This window comes from Guyanagaster necrorhizus, assembly GCF_019112545.1.
Source record: "Guyanagaster necrorhizus MCA 3950 unplaced genomic scaffold BT62scaffold_20, whole genome shotgun sequence".
NCBI classification, from domain to species: domain Eukaryota; kingdom Fungi; phylum Basidiomycota; class Agaricomycetes; order Agaricales; family Physalacriaceae; genus Guyanagaster; species Guyanagaster necrorhizus.
The window spans coordinates 580319-601764 of NW_025064899.1; the positions used below are offsets into that span (position 1 = coordinate 580319).

Below are 21446 nucleotides of genomic sequence, written 5' to 3' on the forward strand. Positions count from 1 at the left end.
TATTATGGCATAGAAAGTTCACATGTTGTATGATTGATGAGAAAAGTTTGCAAGACTGAGAAAAATTTGCAGACAAATAGAAAGTTCATGTATGACATATAATCTTCATGCACAAGGGGATATCAGTGAATAATAAATAGTTCTTAATGAAATTACTACTATTGAATCTGAAATGATTGGTTTACTAAAAGCCTGCTAAAGAGCAGACATCAAAATTAATTACTGGAGCCTATGATTTCAGAGTGCACAGAGTCTAGAGATGCATCACTGTATGTTGTACCCACCTTCTCAAATCAGGAGAAGCCACCACCCTCTGACCCTGTTCTGATCAAGGATAAAGAACATCACAAAATCAAATAAATCTTGCATCACAAACTCCAGAAGGTCAGAGCCAGTGGCAGTAGCACTCACACAACAGTTGACTATCTCATTAGCTGGAAGGGCTTTATCCCTAATGACATGCTCTCTCCATGTTCAAATATGTAAATTTATGAAATCCAAGAATGCATGGACTATATTCCAGTCCACTAAGCATGTAACTGAAAATAGAGCTAGAGCTCAAAGAAACATAGCTGTTATGATGTTAAACTGAAGTAACAGTGAGCAGAGTGCATGGCCTAGTGATAGACTAATACCAGAGGGGTTAGGCTGTACATGAGGTCCCAGCACTTAGCCCAAAACATGCTAATACTATTACAAGAAGACATGCTAAAAATAAAAAGAATATGATTGAAATATGATTGGCAATTCTGATCACATTGATCAAGAATGCACATCTATTGATGCACTGATGGGACATGCTTTAGAACAGAGAACTGAGACCCAAAAAAAGGTATCTAAATAACTGGATGTTGAACAGAGAAATAGAATGATGGCAGCAAAGTAAGAGATAGAGAAATACTACTAAAGGATGGATAGCATGCTTAGCACTCAGAGACTTGCATATGTATCTATAGTGCCTTAGCAAGCATAACACTGTGAGGGACTCTGCATTATATCAAGGTATGGCATATAATCAGTGGATGGAGTAATTGATGTGCTCTAGACCAGAAGTGGTACATATTGTGAGTCAGACACTCAGAAAGAGAGCATAGCCATTGTGGCTGACTTCAGACATGAGAGATAACTTCAGGGAATCTGAGACAGTTCTCCAGTGTCAGAATGCCTCCACCAGAGAAATAAGAAAGTGAGCAGACCTGGCTAGACCAGCTAGCTGATGTCAGGCTGTGAGAAAACAGCAGGCTTAGTCCTGACCCAAAACAGAATAAGCATGGCAACTGCAATATGCACATGAATAATACCCACAGCATCCAGAACAAAGTCCTGTGCATTGAAAATACTATAGTAGGATTGTATTAGTAAGTACCACAGTAGATTATTTAAATACCTTATTGTATGGGTAGAATACAAGTTTCTGACCTCCCACAGTTATGGTGTATTAGGCACAGAAAGCCTTGCATTTCAGCTCTGGATTTGCATTTGTAACTTTAGATGAGAGAATTGACTTATTATTGATATCATTAAGAGAGAGCTGAGAATTATGTGAGACATTGAAGCTTATGCAGGACTCTAGTTTGAATTGATAAGAGATTTTGGATTGCACTCTAGTCTGAGAATAAGAGAGCAGTGTCTGAAGAGCACTATCTTGAGTTTTAAGGCATTTGTGATGGGAGGCACTACAGGTGGCAGAGATTTGAACTCTTTGGCTTGATTAGTGTTCACTTTTGGTTATTTCTGCTGATCAGCAGAGGTTCAAACCCTTTGAATCTGTTGGATGGGGTTATTTGTGATATTCTCACAGGTTGGCAAAGATTCAAACCCTTTAGCCTGTTGGACAGTGTTTTAATTGTGTTGTATCTCTGGATTGCATAAGTTTGAACCCTGTAGATCTATGATCAGTTTGAAAACTTGTGTGCAGAGATCTAAGCTCTTTGACACTTGTGGACATGTTTGTGATTGGTTTCTGCTTAGAGCATGAAGCTTTGAGTCATGTATTGTGTTTGTTAGGGATTTTGAGTTGATCTGAGCTGTGCTTGGAATCTTTGAGAGTATTGTGGGAGTGTTTTAATGTATTGTATTGAGCTATAGTATCTTTGCCTTGAGGCCCAGTAACATTCATTGCCACATCTTGTTTTGAAAGAAAAGCTTTGGGACTTAGAGAGACTTCAGACCATTGTATACATGCTATTACTCTTCATGTGCAGTGGATTCATTAGAGAAGACAATTACATTTGTTTTAACTGCTCTATCACATTATAATCCCCCCACAAACTAAGAGTTTTGTGGGTGTGTTGGTGTGGGTGTGATCAGTAGCTATTACCCTGCTGTATCTGATTTCACCTTGTGCACACACAGATTCTGTTCACTGAATCTAACCAATAGATCAATGAATGCAACCTCAATGCCAATGATGCAATATGAGACTATAAACTCTCTCTAGAATGATCTATCAGAATAATGATCTTAAAAAAGGGGTAATGTTATGATTTTTCTTGATTTCTTATTCTTTATCTTATCTTATCAGAGCATCTATCTAATCTCAGATACTTGTTGACAGGCATGAGAAGATTATACAATCACAGTAGGTAACTAGCACTATTATCCTTCAAATGACAATAAATGCTTCATCCATGGACAATATCTTATTGTCTCATTGTTAGACCTGCTTGGCACATGATCTTATACATATGACAAACTGATGCTGTATCATATTCATACAGTCACCTCAGAGTCCACTTTGTGTATTCAGCATATGTCAAGGCTTTTGAGATAGTTAAGCTTAAGAGAAGAGAAGTATAGGATAAACTTATAGCTTGAAGCTGGACTATTACAGCAAGAGCTATCCTACTTATATACTGTCTGGGTTGTAATAAATATAACTTCTGCCTATTGTTCTATCCTGCACTATACTACTTGTCCCATCTAGTCATCAAGGAGTAGACAATAAAGTGCTGTTTATGGACAAAGTGACTGAGTACAATGGTGCTATGTCTGTTGTAATTACATAATCTTTCTCATACTCATGGGTAGATGCTTGAGATAAGATAGACATCCTGATAAGATAAGAAGTAAAATAATAAGATAAAGAAAACTCATAACATCCATCCCTAATAACCAGAGGTAATAAGTACTATAGTGCAGGACTGCACAATTAGTAGAACTATTATTATCTCTGAATGAAATGTATATAAGTAGTATAGCTCTCACTGTAGATATCCAGCTTTGAGCTAAAGTTTATTCTATACCATTTCATCTTAAGCCAACTATCTTGGTCTTGAAATATTACAACTATATAAACACATATAGTGGACTCTGATGTGACTGTACAAACATGATATAGTGCCAGATTATCATGTGTTTAGATCACACAGAACTTGAGCCTAACACTACAGATGATGAAGATGGAAATTTCCAAAAATGCATCCAGAAAACAGAAGAAGAACAATACAAACCAGAGTGGTCAGTCCAAACATAGAAAGAAAATGATAACAACTGGAATGTAGTCAGATGTAGTAAAAAGCTGTAGTCAGCATACCACCTAAATATCATAGAATGTATTTCAATTCAACTGAGATCTTTTACTATCACTAAACTGATCTCAATGTGCCTCAAGCTTGACAGCAGAATCAAAGGTGAGTCTGAATAGATGTTATGATTTTTCCTTCTTTCTTTCCTTTTCTCTATGATTGACTTCTATTTATGCTTAGTCAGAGCACCTATATCAGTGCTTAGAACTATGGGAGAGGCTTAGTCATCACAAATGAGTTAATCTATCATTGTCCTCTGACATAGCAACCAGCCCTTAATGATGCACAATCAACCTTTTGTGGATAGTAATGACATCCAAGGACAATGGACACAAGGACTTGAAGACATACAATAAGTAGTCTTATAATTATCTCTGATATGTACAGTATATAAGGAGGCTCACTCTTGCTGGTAACCCTCAGCTTTGAGCTAAAGTTTATCTTCATACCATCCTACTCTTGGACCAAATATAAGGTCTTGTAGCATAACAATCAATATTCACATCAGTGGACTCTGATGAAACACTCAAATGCAAAGTGATGTCAGTTTATCATGTGTTTATAATCATGTGCAGCTTGGATCTAACAATTAGCTCAAAGCTTCCTTTTCTCTTTCTTCATGTATAATAATGCAGAGAAAACTGAATGCCATCTATTGATCACAACTCCCCAAACTTTGACCATGAATTCTTTGATCTTCTAGCTTTCATTATTGAAATGCTATTAGGATTATTGGTGATCATCCAACTTTGCTGAAGATGCCAATCAATCACCACTTGGGCAGTCAGGCACTACTAAGACTTTGAATAAATTTAATGCATCTTACAAAATGTAATATCTGACTTACCTCTATATGATATCTCCCATACTCCTTGACCCTCCTTCCAGCTCCTGACAGGAACCATACCTGAAGCCAGGCCTAGCAGCCCACATCTGGAAAATGTTCAAGAAGAGGAAGAGCATAGATACCCTCCTTGACTCTAATGACTAGACAGTAGAAGTAGCAACAATCATCTCATGGGCTTTCAGAATCCATAGATCCTGCTCTTCATCCCTAACCATGAGGATGAGGACCTCTCCAAGGACTTCTTTAATGACTCACTATCCTCTCATCCTTTCACTGCCATGAGAGCATCCAGCATTGGAGACCACACTAGGGACTCCCTTGATGCCCCTTGGGTGGCTCCAAGACCCTGCAATGTTTCACTGCACTCAAGACACAGCTCACTCTATGCCACTCTGATGAGAACTCCCTCTATCACACTCCCCCACAGCCATAGCAGCCTCAGGATGGGTGATGACTGAGAAGCCTGAGAGGAAGTCCAATATCAAGGAGAGATAGCCCAGGACAGAATTATTCAAAGGATATTCCCAGACTGGGATCTTAGGGTCTCTTTTAATTATGACACAGCAGTTCAACAGCAGCAGCAGTGACAGGAAGAGTGAGCTTGGGCAGACCCTGAGCAAGCCAGAGAAGAGCTTGCCAAGTATGCCAGGGTCCAAGTCCAGTGGCAGTATGAGGAGGAGCAAGAAGACAGAAGAAGGCAACAACAGGAGTGCAGACATGAAGCTGCCCATTTGGGCTCCACCTCTCTCAGCTGATATGGACTCCAGATGGAGTCCATGTGATCTTTATTCTGAGAATTCAGCATCTCATCTGATCCATGGGCAGGACCTTACAGCTCTGTCACCTTCAGTGAACCCACAAGGAGAGACAATCCTCTCTCTGCCAGTAATACCCCCAGCCCCAACACTCTCTCCTCAGATGCTAAGTCCATATTTAATGCCTATAGGCTTTGAGTATCTCTCAATGCCCATGTCTCTGATCACAACCTCTGGAGATTCCTCAGAGGGAGGATTGCTTGACAATTTCTCAACCTGAGGTTCTATGCAAACTTCAGAATCTATAGTGAGGAACTTGAGGTGGCATGAGTGCATGAAGGTACTCACTATCATTCTGACCCCAGAAACACCCTTTGACCAGTCATCCAAAACAATAACAACCACAAGGCAGGACCCAGCACTTGGAACAACAATCAGCTCTCCAGCAATCATCTGACTGGTTGAGGAGAGCATCTTTGATCAGCCTATTGATTCCCTCCTCAAGAAAGATATAGAGGAAGTGAATGAGGTCAACAAGATTGAGGATGAAGGTCCTTTTAGGATGGAGAAATTCATGAAATACACTAAAGAAGACACTGATGAAGAGGCTCTGAAAGAAGAGATATAGAGGAACTGAGTGGGAAAATATCAGGACCTCTATGAGGAAGGGGTAACATTTCTATGGCATGATGTCAAATGGCTTGCATCCTATATGAGACAATTATATATTAATGCAGAGCCACTGGAGCAGCAGGAAATTTTACAGTATTCAGCAATGATGCATGCAATCGACACCTATAACAAGAGACATCCAGAGAATCAGCTCACTGACCTGCCAGCCTACAAATCAAAGTTTGACATTCAGCCAATGCTGTAGATGCCATCCACAGCTCTGAAATGAGCCATATATATGGCTCCCTTGATCTGAACAAACTTGAGTTGCTTCTCATACTCTGCTCCTTCAGTACAGACTGCAGCAAGTCAACTATCCCAGCCATGACCATGGCCAATTGCTTGGCCCACTGGCACCAGGAATCCATGGACTGGCAGAGGAAGCTGGTTACTTAGCAGACAGCCACCATCTGATGAAGCCAAAGAGAGTGGAACAGGGAAGGAACTGGTCAAATACAACTCTGAGGCCATGCAACTAGGATTTACCATCAGGAATGAGGTGATTGTGTACAAAGAAGCCACCCCACAAGAGAGCTCCATCACAGACAACAACTCTCTTCACTTCTTCTCTGGACCTCTGACTGAATAGCATCATCTGCCATTTGATAAATACCTGAATCTGATGGGCACACTGCCTCAGAATGCTGCTATTCTCCAATATAAATCTGATCTACTCTGCACTCTCCACTCCTTCAAGGGCACATCTGATGATATCAATTGATTTCTGATTGATTGCAAATAATACTTCAAGATATATATCATTTACCTCAGAACCAATATGAACAAAATAGCCTTTGCAGCCTCTTACTTTGAGAGCAAAGCCAAGTGATAGTGGACTCTTATTTCCCTCACATTCTATTTCTCTATCTGACAACACCATCAATTTCCATCCTGGCCTATATTCAAGCAGATGGTATATGACAAGTTCATCAATCCAGCTGTTCAGAAAGTATACAAAAACAAAATGAAAAAATTACAGATGAGTGGCAATAAGATCATAAGTGAGTACTTCAGTGAGCTGGAGTGCTTGGGAACATTAGCTGGAGTACAGAACAGCATCAACAATGATGGAAGGATGGTTAAATACCTCAAACTGGGAGTGCCTATATCATACATAAAAATGATCTCTGACATAGAAACCAACATTCCAAAGGGGTATGATGCATGGAAGGACAGAATTACTGAAATAAACAAGGAGTGCCTCTGACAGAAAGCAGCAAATGCCAGCATTCAGCTTGACAAGAAGCCCAGTATGCCTTCCAATAGGAAGACCAGTGCCTTCTCGAAGCCTGGCACATCCACCATGCCACCCTCTTATACTGCACAGAAGACCAGAACTGGCACAACCTATACTAGGACCAGTAAACCTATGGACATTGATTGGTTAAAGAAGGAGGGGAAATGCTTCAACTGCAGACAAAAGAGACATATGTTGAAAGATTGCCTGAAGAAGAAGAGGACACAAGAAGACATCAGAGCACAAATAACCAAGCTTCAAAAGGAAGATGAAGCACTTGGAGCTGAGACAAAGATCAAAGAAGTAAAAGAGGAGGCCAATCAGTGAGCAATTCCACTGTATTGGCCAGAAAACATGACAGGACAGCCAACAAAGCCACAGGACAGACTAATAGTTCCTCTGTAGGTACCAATATGTCTAAACTATATGTGCATTTGAATATATCTGTTTCAACTACCATACACCCTGTCAATGAATCATCTAAAGAAAAAACTCAATTGCCTATAGGCTGAACAGAGTGAGAGACCCCTGATAAATAGCTCAAACCATTTGACACTGAATGAACCTGGTAAGCCATTAAAGAAGCATCCACAGAGGAGACAGCAAAAGCAGTACTCAAAAACTGGGTTCACTGAATCAGAGCTGAAGAAGTTATCAATGAAATGGTCAAAGGAATAAAGAAGACAGAATAGTGCTAAGCCTTAGAATAGCTCAATGAGCTCTATGGACCCTGAAGATATGTTCAATGAACCAAGACCCTGGGGCAAGGTTTAACCACCAAAGCCCAAGTTGAAACTTTAATCAACTGAACCACCCATGCTGTCACTGCTCTTATCAACAGCAGGTGCACTGGCAGTTTCATAATCCAAGCCTTCATTAACAGGTATCATCTCTCCACACAGGCCACAGCAGCCTCCATCCCCATATACAATGCTGACAGAACAAAGAATCAAGCTGGCTTGATCACTGAATTTGTTGAGCTATAGCTAATAATTAGCAATCACTCTGAATGGATCAACTTAGCTATCACTGAACTGGAGACTAAAGAAATATTCTTGGGCTATGACTGATTAATACACTACAATCCTCTTTGAATTACCAGATGAAGATCTGGAGGATCAATGAAATGAGAAAATGGAAGATGGAGAAACTATTTTTGCCATTGACATTCAGCAGACACTACATCTTTGCATCATACATCATGCCAATGATCTAGCAGCAAATGCAAATGCAACAAAGGAAGAGAAGATTTTTGAGAAGATGTGTTAAGCTCAAGTGACATGTGCTCTAAAACATGTGATAAAGAAGCACTGTATTGCACTTGTACAATCACACTTAAGTCCACTGGTGTGTTTATAGATGTTATATTCCAAGCTCAATGCAAGTAGTTGACTCAAGGTGAAGCAGTAGAATAAAGGATAATTTGAGACTAGAGATACATGTCATTAGCTATGCTACTTATATACTATTTGTCTCCTCGATAAATATAGTACTGCTAATTATAAGTGTCTGTGCTATAGTACTCACTGTCTTAGAGCATCATGGTTATCTACAATAGGTTGATTGTCTTGTGTCAGGGCTTCACTTCATATTTCAGATTGCAGAGGGCTGTGCTAATCCAAACATCCCCATGGTTCTAATGCTATCTCATGGTTCTAGACACTGGCATAGACACTCTGACTAAGCATAAATAGGAGTTAATACTGTGAAAAAAGAAATAAAAGATGGAGAAATCATAACATTACCTCCTCCTTAAGACCATCATCCTGATGGCTTAATTTAGAGATAAGTGGAGGCATCCTTGGACCAGTTAACCTGCTCTTCTTCTCAGAAGATTCATGAAGACATTAACCCATCATGTGGTCAATTTAGTGATAGTTTATAGTTGTGTATTGCATCAGCAATGTTTATGTGACATTCATTGACTCATTGGTTGGATTCTAGACCATAACTCTTCCAGCTGACCAGATAGTTGACTATAGTGGTCATACCACCACCATATTTATGTATCTATCATATTTTGTGATGGAGTATTTGATTGACCTTATAATGTTCTTCATTGTCAATTAGATCTGGTGGTGGTGGTGGTCTTTCTTGGTTTGAGAAGATGAGAATCATGAATGAAATAAGAAGAGTTTTGTTGAAGGTATTATGGATTCACCAATGTGATGGCAGTTTGAGTTTGTAGGCAGAGCTTCTGACTTTGGAGGTGATAGTGAAGGGGCCAGTATGCTTGGCATCAAGTTTTCATTTTAGATGTGGAAGGTGGAGATTTGTTGTATCAAGCCAGACTTTATCATTTATGTCATATGAATGTGCTGGTCATCAATGTTTGTCATATTGTATTTTTATGGCTTCAGTGGCCTTTTATAATGCTGTTTCTGTTTTGAGGTGAATTTTTGCCATCTTTGTGGCAAAATCAGTGGATGCAGTGACATGCCCTCTCTATGTTCAGGCATGTAAAATTGCAAAAATTGTGAATACATGGACTGCATTCCAGGCTAGTAAGCATGTAACAGAAAATAGGACTAGAGCACACAGAAACCTAGCTATCATAATGCTAAACTGAAGTAACAAGAAGTAGAGTGCATGGCCTAGTAGCAGACTAATACCAGAGGGGTTAGACTGCATGTGAGGTCCCAGCACTTGGCCCTAAATGCACCAATACTATTACAAGAAGGTATGCTAAAAATAAAAGAGATATGATCAAAATATGATTGGCAATCCTGATCACATTGATCAATGATACACTGAGAGAACATGCTTTAGAACAGGGAACTGAGACTGAAAGAAAGGTATCTGAATAACTGGGTGCTAAACAGAAAAATAACATGATAGCAACAAAGGAATAGATAGAGAAATACTACCCTCAGAGATGAATAGCATGTGTACTGCTCAGAGACTTGCACATATACTTACTGTGCCTTAGTGTGATTAACACAGTGAAGGACTCCACATCATATTATGGTATGACACATACCATATTAGATAAGTTAGTTAATGCATGTCAGGCCAAAAGTAGTGCAATTTATGAGTCAGAGAGAATGTTGAGACACTGGAGAAGAGAATATAACTATTGTGGCTGACTCCAGACATGGGAGAAAACTCTGGGAGCCTAGAACAGTTTACTACTGTCAGGAATGTGTCACTGAGAAAATAAGAAAGCAAGCAGACCTGGCAAGACCAGCTAGCTGATATCAGCTAGTAAAGAAACAGTGGACACAGTTCTTGCCTGAAAGAGAATAAGCACAGTGACTGTGATATGCATGCAAATAATACTCATGGGATCCAGCATGGAGTCCTGCACTTTAAGGATACCATAGTAGAATTGTATTAGTAAGTATCATAGTACATTATTTAAATATGGTATTGTATGAGTAGAGGACAAGTTTCCAACCCCCATAGTTGTAGTGTATTGGGCACAGAAAGCCTTGCACTCTAAGCTCTGAGTTTGTGTTAGTAACTTTGGGTGAGAGAATAAACATATTATTGAACATTCTTGAGAGAGCTGTGAGAACTAAGTGAGGCATTGAAGCTCATGAAGGACTTAAGCCCAGTTTGATAAAAGGTTTTGGATTGCACTGAAGAGGATCTGAGTGTGCACAAGGTGAAAATGGAGACAGCAGATCATTATCAACTGATCACACTCACACCAACACACACATAAAACTCTTAGTTTGTGGGGGATTATAATGTGATAAAAGTAGCAATCAACAAATATAATTGTCTTCTTCAATGAGATCACAGCATGCTGATATGCCCTCTCCATGTTCAGGTATGTAAAATTGCGAAAATTGCGAATACATGGACCACATTCCAGTCCAGTAAGCATGTAACAGAAAACAGGACTAGAGTGCACAGAAACCTAGCTATTATAATGATAAACTGAAGTAACAATAAGCAGAGTGCATGGTCTAGTAACAGACTAATATCAGAGGGGTTAGGCTGCATGTGAGGTCCCAGCACTTGGCCCTAAATGCACCAATACTATTACAAGAGGACATGCTAAAAATAAAAAGACTACGATTGAAATATGATCAGCAATTCTGATCACATTGATCAAAGATGCACAGCTATTGATGCCCTGATGGGACATGCCTTAGAACAGAGAACTGAGACCCAAAGAAAGGTATCTGAGTAATGGGTATTGAACAGAGAAATAGAATGATGATAACAAAGTAATAAGTAGAGGAATATTACCCCAGGAATGAATAGCATGGATACCACTCTGAGCCTTATGCACATACATATGGTGCCTTCACACATATAACACAGCAAGAGACTCCACATCATACCAAGAAATGGCACCTTTGGTGAGTCAGATGGAATGACTGATTGAACATAGGAAAGCAGAACATAGCCATGGTGGCTGGCTCCTGGCATGAGAGATAACTCTGTGGGTCTGGAACTGTTTACTGCTGTCAGAGATGTCACTGGGGAAATAAGAAAGCAAGCAGACCTGGTGAGGCTTGCTAGCCAATGTCAGCTAGCAAAGGAACAGTGGGCACAGTCATTGCCCAGAAGAGAATAAGTGCAGTGACTGCGATATGCATGTGAATAATACCTGTGGGATCCAGCATAGAGTTCTACACTTTAAGGATACTATAATAGGATTGTATTAGTAAGTACCATAGTAGAGTATTTAAATATGGTATTGTATGACTGAAAGAGGAGTTTTCTGACCCCCCACAGTTGTGGTGTATTGGGCACAGAAAGCCTTGCACTCTAGCTCTGGGTTTGTGTTAGTAACTCCAGGTGAGAGAATAAACTTATTATTGAATATCATTAAGAGTGCTGTGAGAACTAAGTGAGGCATCAAAGCTCGCGAAGGACTTGAGCCCAGTTTGATAAGAGGTTTTGGATTGCACTTTAACCTGAGAATAAGAGAGCAGTGTCTGAAGGGCATCATCTTGAGTTTTTGAGGTATTTGTGATGCATGGTGCTACAGGTGGCAGAGGTTCAAACCCTTTGGTCTGTCAGACAGGGTTTTATTGTGTTTGTGTCTCTGGATCACATAGGTTTAAATCCTGTGGGTCTATGATCGGTTTGGAAACTTGTGAACCAAGATCTGTACTCTTTGGCACTTGTCAATATGTTTGTGATTGGTTTTTGCTTAGAGCATGAAGCTTTGAGTCATATATTGTGTGTGTTGGGGATTTTGAGTTAATCTAAGCTATGCTTGGAACCATTTGAGAGTTTTGAAGGAGTGTTTTGATGTATTGTATTGAGTTGCAGTACTCTTTGCCTTGAGGCCTGGCAACACCAGTTGCCACCTCTTGTTTTGATAAAACAAAAAGCTTTGAGACTTAAGAGAGGCCTTGGACTGTTGTAAGCATGCTATTACTGTTCACATGCTCTGATCTCATTAAAGAAGACAATTATATTTGTTGATTGCTACTTTTATCATATTATAATCCCCCCACAAACTAAGAGTTTATGTGTGTGTTGGTGTGAGTGTGGACAGTGGATAATGCTCTACTGTATCTGTTTTCACCTTGTGCATGCTCAGATCCTCTTCAGCATTGTGTGATTTTCCCAGTGGTGTGAATACTTATTAAGAGTCAGAATAGCTGGAATCAACCAAACTTGAGAGCCAAGGATTAGAGCAGAGAAAGTGGCAAGTGGAATACATCTGCCACCAATTTACCCTCTTATCTCGTGATCATGGAGTCAGAATACTTTGGGAACAGAGCTCACTGCACAGGAACACAGGAGTGAAGCAGGATCACAGCCCATTTCAGTTTCTGATCCTGAGTTTAGTCTTTTTTGACATTGGATCAACCCCAGTGAAGATAACTCTTCAGAAACTGTACCATCCTCTACTTTGAACTCACAACCTAATTTAAACCAAAATCCAGATCTGACTATCTCAACTAATGCTGAGTTTGCAACCATAGCACTATCAATGCCAGGACCAAATGAAAAAGCTACACCATGCTTTGAGAGTTCCTCAGATCCCGAGAAACTTGAGCACTTCTTCTTGAGATTAGAAGACCTCTTTGACAAGTGTGTGGTCAATGATGATGAGGAGAAAAAGAAAGCAGCGATATCTTATACAGATATCAAGACAGAGCGCCAGTGGAAAGTGCTTTCTAGCTTTGCTGCTGGTGAAAAATATGATGACTTTAAATCTGAAGTACTAGACTGTTATGATGGTGTGCAGGACAGTGATAGAGATGCAATGTTAGAACTCAAAAGGCTAGTACATCATTATGATATAGCCCAGATTAATGATAAGAGTCAGTTCACAGCATTCAAAAGAGAATTCCAAGTACTTGCATCTGTGCTAAACAAAGTACTATCAAACAGAGAACTGGTGGATTCATTCCTTGCACCTATGTCTGATGAGCTGTACAGGTCCATTAAGCTACAGCTAGAGCAGTTACCACCATCCACAGGATTGACAAGATGAGATAATGCTGATCCCTACAAACTAAAAGAGATCATGGATGCTGGACTAACAGCACTGCAAGGTGTATTCTCATCTATGGACAAAAAGTGAGATGAGACATGAGGTATCTCAACCTCAATATCGATAGCACACAAACAGCATCAGTCAACTATAGCTGCACATAATTTACCTGTAGTAGAAGAGCATGGTGTGAAACAGGAAGAGATCAGGAGTGTGCTTGCTGTCATGAAGGATTTAATGGAACAGCAGACCTCTGCAAGTGATAAAAGGCTCATGAGCTTAGAAAAAGCTATGATGGAGAACCAGAAGAGTCTCATGATGTTCATGCAGCAGCAGGCTAACAGAATGCAAGCACCAGCATATAATTTAGGCCCAGAGGTGATGGGATATGGACAGAATTACTTGTGTGCATGCTTTTTCTGTTGAGATACAGATGGGCACTGCTTGAGTGAGTGCCTTATGAAAGCCTCATACATCAAGGCTGGAAAAATAGAGATGGTTGATGGAAGAGCATGACTACCAGATGGAGGAGAGGTACCCAAAGATATTAGAGAGCAATATGTGAAGGAGCACATTGATGAATACTATGCATGCATGAAAGCTGGCAAGTTGCAGAGCCAGAATATGGTGATAAATGCTACAGACACTCCAGAGCTGTTCCATGTCCCAGGGAGTTATAGTGTGCTATTGCAAGAAAAACAGGAACTGGAGTGCCAGGTGTTTGCAATGAGAATGCAGCAGACTCACAATAAGGGGCCACCACCTGATGAACCAGTGGAGCAAGAACCATCAGATGAGGACAGGGAGCAGGGTTTTTCTAGGTGTTCAATGAAGGAGGGCAGGAATCATACAATGACTCATGGAGTTTCCAGGTCAGATTCACCATCACCCCCAGAGGATGTAAGAAACAAAAAACAGAGAGGAGTGGCTAGAGCTGAGGTAGTAGAGGATACACCAGATGATTCTGAAGTAGAATTTCCATCAAAGACAATGAGCAAAAAGCAAGTGCGGCTGGATCCCATGCCCAAGACCATACTGACTGTGTGCAGTCTAACTCCAGAACCAGAGATGCCATATCTCAATGTTCCAGATATTATCAATGTGGATAGAAAGGGAGATCCATCAAGGAAATGGCCCAAGAAGACAGGGTTTGTGCTCTATGTGGCTGAGGAGAAATCGGCGGCTTACCAGTTGAAAGCACCAGTAGAAGAGCACATGAACTCACCTGAGGTATTGGAGCAACTCATGAAGTCCCTCATAGCCATGATGGTTGGAGAATTGCTTGCTCTGTCAAAGGTTGGCAGTGTGGTTAAAGAAGAGTTGACCATGAAACAAGTATCCCTAGGTAAATCCATGAAAAATGGCAAGCAACAGTTTGGGCTAGTCATAGAGGAAGAATCAGAGTCAGAGAGTGAAGACAGAGTCACCGAGGCCCTTCCTTTTGCAGAGACAACTGATGATAAGAGAACTGGATTACCAAAGGATGCAGTATACTTATCAGAGGTCCCATTTAAAGGAAACTTTGTGGTGACCACTGAGGTCAGCAATAGAGTTCCCAAAGGTGCAGTGGTCTGATAAGACCCTTTTGAGCAATATCTGAATGATGCCACAGAGAAAGGAGAAGTTCCAAAGCAGGTCTATATAGCTAAAGACTCACAGGCTTTGTGCTCTGTCTTTTCTTTTATAAATGGTGTAGAGCAGTTTGAAAGCTTGTATGATACAGGCTCACAGATTGTGTCAATGTTTAGCCGAGTAGCTGAGAGCCTGGGATTGATATATGACCCAGACAAAGTAATAAATATGCAATCTGCAAATAAGCAAGTAGAGAAGTCCCTTGGGATGGCAAAGAATATCCCATTCTTGTTCAGTGATATCACAGTATATCTACAAGTACATATCATCAAGGATCCTGCCTATGATGTATTGCTTGGTAGACCTTTTGATGCACTAACAACAAGTATGATATATAACACAGCAGATGGAGGACAGACTATTAAGATAAAGAATCCTAACTCCACATGATGTGCGATGGTATCAATATTCCCTAGAAGACAGAAGAAGTTTATGATGCACAAAGTAAGCAAGGGTTTTTAATGATTGATGATTTGATTAATGATCAAGGAGATTTAGCACTAATAATAGAACCTGATCAAGATAGTGATCTGATGATCAGCACATACACAAAATCCACTAAATCACATGTATTTGTGAAAGAAGAATTACAGGCAGTATATACTATCATGAGCTTGATGATGCATGGCAAGGATACAAAGGCATGTGGGACTTTATTCTTGTATTTTAGGGTGCTTAAAGAAATAGAAGACATGAAAAGACAGGACAGAGATGCAGAGACATGTGTGAGGGACATTGCATGGAATGTAAGCAAGGTACAATGCAAAGCGAGCTCTGAGCGATGCATGGAAGTTAAACTTTTTGATAAAGTCAGCATGGAGTATTCTCCACTAGCAGTAGGATCTGTAAAAGACGTCTTTGTGACAAAGAAATATAAGCCAGTAGCACAAAAGATATGACCTATTACAGGAGGATTACCATCAGAGTTCCACATTGTGCATGAAATCAGAGGAGACCCCTTAGTGAGCATGCCTCAATTGAGTACCCATCCACCAGAATATATACCAATAGAAAGGTACACCCAAGAGCACAAAGAGATAATCAACAGAGTCCACTCAGAAGACTTTCTGTGGCTGGAAGAGCACAAGCTTATGCATGAGTTTATGTGCCTGCAGAGCAAGGGATTTTCCTGGGATGATACTGAGCAAGGCCATTTTAAGGAGGAGTACTTTCTGCCAGTGACCATCCCAGCTGTAGAGCATACTCCTTGGATACAGAAGAACATACCGATTCCACCAGGAATATTTGATCAGGTATGCAAGATAATAAAAACCAAAATTGATGCTGGAGTGTATGAGCCATTGAACTCCTCTTATTGCTCATGTTGGTTTTGTGTGGTTAAGAAAGATGGAAAGAGCCTGAGGCTAGTCCATAGCCTGGAACCCTTGAATGCAGTCATGATCAAGCACTCAGGAGTGCCTCCAGTGACAGATAAGCTAGCAGAGCACTTTGCAGGACATTCCTGTGGAGGCACATTGGATCTCTATGTAGGATATGATAAGAGAACCTTAGATGAGAGATCTAGAGATCTTACCACATTCCAAACACCATTTGGCATGCTAAGACTTGTGACATTGCCTATGGGATGGACAAACTCAGTACCAATATTTCATGATGATGTGACTTATATATTGAAGGATGAAGTACCCCACATCACTATACCATATGTAGATGATATTCCAGTATGAGGACCAAAAACATACTATGAAATTAAAGATGAGGGATATGAAACTATCAAGGAAAACCGAGGTATTCGCAGATTTGTGTGGGAGCACTTCCAGAACATGAACCGTGTTGTACAGCGCATGAAATATGCTGGAGGAACTTTCTCTGGTCATAAAGCTGTCCTTTGTGCGTCAGAGATCATGGTTGTGGGACACCGTTGCACCTATGAAGGCAGAAAACCCGAAACAGACAGAGTAGGAGTGATAATGCGATGGGGACCATGTGAAGACTTAGGAGATGTGTGCTCTTTCCTGGGAACAGTGAGAGTACACAGGATGTTCATTAAAGATTATGCCAAGAAAGCAGATGCCTTGACAAGGTTAACTCGCTTAAAAGTACCATTTGAATTTGGAGATGAGCAGAGAGAATCAATGCAGATATTGAAGGATGCATTGCACTCTAGCCCATCTTTGATGCCAATTGATTATGAACTGGACACAGATGTGATATTGGGAGTAGACACATCATACCATGCAGTCAGATTCTATATCTGTCAAGTCAATCCAGATAACCCAAAGCAAAGGAGATATGCATGCTTTGGTTCCATTGTTTTAAATGAGCAGGAAGCACACTTTTCACAGCCAAAACGGGAGCTCTATGGGCTATTCAGAGCACTGCATGCTTACTGACATTGGCTCTTTAGAGTGAGAAAATTGATGGTAGAGACAGATGTGAAATATATTGCTGGAATGCTTAGAAACTCTGATGAGGTTCCTAATGCTGTGATAAACAGATGGATAGAGTCTATTCTGATGTTCCACTTCACATTGGTATATATCTCAGGTGAGAGACATGCACTAGATGGATTATCTAGGCATAGTTTCCAGCCAAGAGATGAAGAATACTCCAATCCAGAAGATGAATATAGTCCACCAGATGAGGAACCATGGGAATTCATCAATAAGACTGAAGATGAGGTAGAAGACATTGCAGAATTTAAAGAGAGAATTGACATCTGGCATGGCTTTGTAATAGTTACCAGAGCAGTAGATGACTTCCATGAAGACAAAGTAATACAGGAAGCCTTAGAGCATGGTGAAACACATGCCATACTATATAACATGAGACTACTGCTTTCTGAGGCTGCCAAGTACAGTGACATAGTGAGTTATGATGAATCATGAAGGAGCAGGTATGCAAAGATACTAGATAAGCAATTGCCACAGGTAATTCAGTGGTATGAGAACCCTACCATGTGGATATCTGGATTTAATGATAATCAATACCAGAACTTCATAAGGTATGCAAAGAACTTCATGGTGGATAAAGGAAAGCTATATAGATGAGATATAGAGCCAGAATATAAGCTAGTTATCTACCCAGAGAGGAGAATGTATATAATGAAAGCTGCACATAATCAGCTTGGACACCAAGATATATATGCAATGAAAATGTTGATTGAAGAGAGATTTTGGTGGCCAGAGATGGAGCAGGATATCTCATGGTTTGTTAGCACTTGCAACATATGCCAGGAGCACCAGAAGATCATCATCAAGGCACCCTCAACAGTGATCTTTACACTATCAATCTTTCAGGTATTACATGCAGACACAATGCACATGCCAGAGGCATCCAACTATCACAAGTATATTGTGCATGGGCATTGCATGCTAACTAGCTGGATAGAAGGATGAACCTTAGCAAGTGAAACTGCACAGGCAATCGCAGAGTGGTTATTTGAAGATATCATATGCTGGTGGGGCTGTATTTCCTTGATAATAACGGATAATAGCAAGCAATTCAAAGCTGCAGTGGCATATTTGGAATGGAAATATGGTATAAAGGGGATAAGGATATCTCCATACAACTCCCAGACCAATGGAAGGATAGAGTAACCACACTGGGATGTGTGGCAGAGCTTATTCAAAGCATGTGGTGGAAATGAGAAAAAGTGGCATTACTACTTCATGCTAGTGATGTGGGCTGATAGAATCACTGTCAGAAAACGGATGGGATGCTCTCCCTTCTTTGTGGTTACTAGTGCACATCCAATATTACCACTTGATGTGCTAGAAGCAACATGGCTAGTTGAGTATCCAAGGAGAATTATAGAGGATTGGGAACTCTGTGGATTGCATGCAATAGCACTAGAGAAACATGCAGATAAGGTAGCAGAGATGTGCAATCATATGGATGAGAAAAAGAAACAAGATACATTAAAGTATGCGACTATGCATGCAAATAAAATTAAGTCCTATAACTTCAAATGAGGGGATTTAGTTCTAATGCGCAATACACAGATTGAGAGCACACTGAATACAAAGATGAAACCATGGTATCTAGGTCCCTTAGTTGTACTGGACCACTCAAGTGCAGGAAACTACATCCTGGCAGAACTAGATGGTGCGCTAATTGGTTCAAAGATTGCAGCATTCCACATGATCCCATACCTCGCATGCAATTCTATAGAAATTGATGATAAGGTCATGCACTGGCTGTGCAAAGATTCAAAAGAATTGCAAAAGATATTAGAGTCACCAGAACTAAAAGACAGATGGCCATCGAACTTCACTGAAGAGTTCGAAGAATCACTAACTCTAAAAGTGTCAGACACAGTTAACTTAGATGAGGATTAGTGCAGAATACAGAAACACCTTCTGCAGGCATATAATTACTAAGTAATGACAGGATGTACAGCACTAGCTACTGTACTTGCGATGTGAGAAGATTTAAAAAGAGTGCTACATTGGAGTCAAAGACAGAAAAGGAGAATAAGAGATCATGACAAACCAGTAAGGGATGACCAGATGATGGATGAGTATCATAGATGTTGAGTACCACTACTGCCCTGGGATCAGGCAGATGGAGGCTCCATGTTAAATGAGGTGGAAGGAGTGGAAGGAGTCTTGGTCTCCACAGGAGCAGGATCTCCAGAGTCTGCTGGCACTGGAACTGAGGGATGAAGGGCAGACTGGATGTGCTCAAGTTCATCAAGGAGGAAAGCACACTGTTTCTTGGCAGTGTATAGAGTGTGCTGGAGCATGAGGACATCACCTATGAGGGCACTCTCAAGCTTGGCCAGATGCTCAGGTCTCTCCACCATGAAATGACCCATGGCCAATCCTTTATAACTCTCACACAAAGTATCAACACTAGGAGCAGCTCCCTCATTGTCAGCAACTGAAAATATGAAGAGCACAATTAAGAAATGACATAGCGAGCAATGAAAAAGAGATACATACAGGCACTAACAAGTCCAAGAGCTGAGACAGGATGCTGCTCTCTGATCCCATGAGAACCATGAGGGAAATACTCCCAGGCTGATAGAAGCAGGAATGATGGCTTAGTGCACTTGCAAGTGCAAGCACCATCTTTGCTGATAAACCTTTGGGAAGTTGCCTGAGCCACTTTACTGGTCAGAAACACAAGTGGTAGGTAAGAAAAGGAGACAACATACCTGACCCTTGTTGGAGCAATCAGCAAAAGAATGACTATTGGCACCACAATGCACACAGGAAGACAGCTCTTCCTAGAATTACAATCTCTTAAGTGAAGGGGACACCGATAACATGCAAATACTCTGACCTTGTAGGGTTCCTTAGGCTTGTCTTCAGTAACCACATTGCTAGACCTAGCCTTAGAAAACTTCAGAAACTGCCCAGCTCTGGAGGCCTCCTTATCAATGACTATCTTGAGGAGATTGGACATCAGATAGTCAAGCAGAGATCATAAAGACTAGGCATACTTTAATAGACTCAGTATCAGAATCAGAATAGACTGCTACCTTGTCTGGGTCATTCTCATCATCATCAGACTCAGTATCAATAGTGACATGAGAACAACGAATAGCATGGCCTTTGCCCTTATTGCATGCAATGACTCTGGCCTAGCAGAAGAAAATCAGTCAGAAGAACTATTAAACAGAGAAAATGATTACAAACTGACTTAGGGTCACAACAAGGGCCAGTCAGAATGGAAGGAGCACCTGGCCCACCATCTGCAAGCTGACCTCACTTGCTTTGAACTCATCCAGTGATGGTCTTGAGCACCTTATGGATAGGCTGTTTGGAAGCATTGGTATGGAATTCCTTTTCAATAGCAGTGCAAGCATGAAAAACTGACTCCTTGATGTCCTTATCCCTGGTGAGCTCACTTTTATAATGCTCAAGATGAGACTATCATGTAGAAGTCAGTAAAATAGCAGGAATAATGCACAAACACATATGGTATACTCCTGAAGTTGATCAAAATGATCATTCACAGTAGTAGCAGGATCCTTGCAGAGGGATATGATGACAGCCTTCACAACAATGAAAGTAGGGATCATTTTGACAGAGAATGGAGAAGAAATGGACAAGTAACAGTGAAAACAATAAGAGAGGTGGTGAGTGAGTGGAGTCAAAACAAGATGAAAAACCCTTAACCTTTATACCCATGTGATAATAATATTTGATCAGGAAAATAATAACAGAAAAAGAAATTCTGTGAGAAAGGACAGACATTAAGGGTGCTGAGCTCAGAAAACTAATGTTTGACATGTGCAGGACTCAAAAACCTGATCTGGCCTTATAAAATAAATGAATTGTCATTTGAATTATAACTGAAGACAGTTAGATGCTTTTGGTGTGGGGGATATAGTGGTATACCTAGGGTATTACCATAACAGAGACAGTAAATTTTGTGATTGCAAGCCCTGCTA

At 40.5% G+C, this 21446-nt stretch overlaps 1 protein-coding gene across 1 annotated transcript; it reads left to right on the forward strand.

Moving 5' to 3' along the window:
• Positions 1-12943: 12943 nt before the first annotated feature.
• On the forward strand, positions 12944-14354 carry BT62DRAFT_921587 (uncharacterized protein; the record flags this gene model as incomplete). The annotated part of the gene is made up of 5 exons (XM_043184320.1): positions 12944-13174; positions 13202-13277; positions 13626-13856; positions 13974-14261; positions 14323-14354. 5 exons carry the CDS (start codon positions 12944-12946, stop codon positions 14352-14354), a joined length of 858 nt encoding a protein of 285 aa, XP_043037439.1.
• Between the last annotated feature and the right edge of the window lie 7092 nt (positions 14355-21446).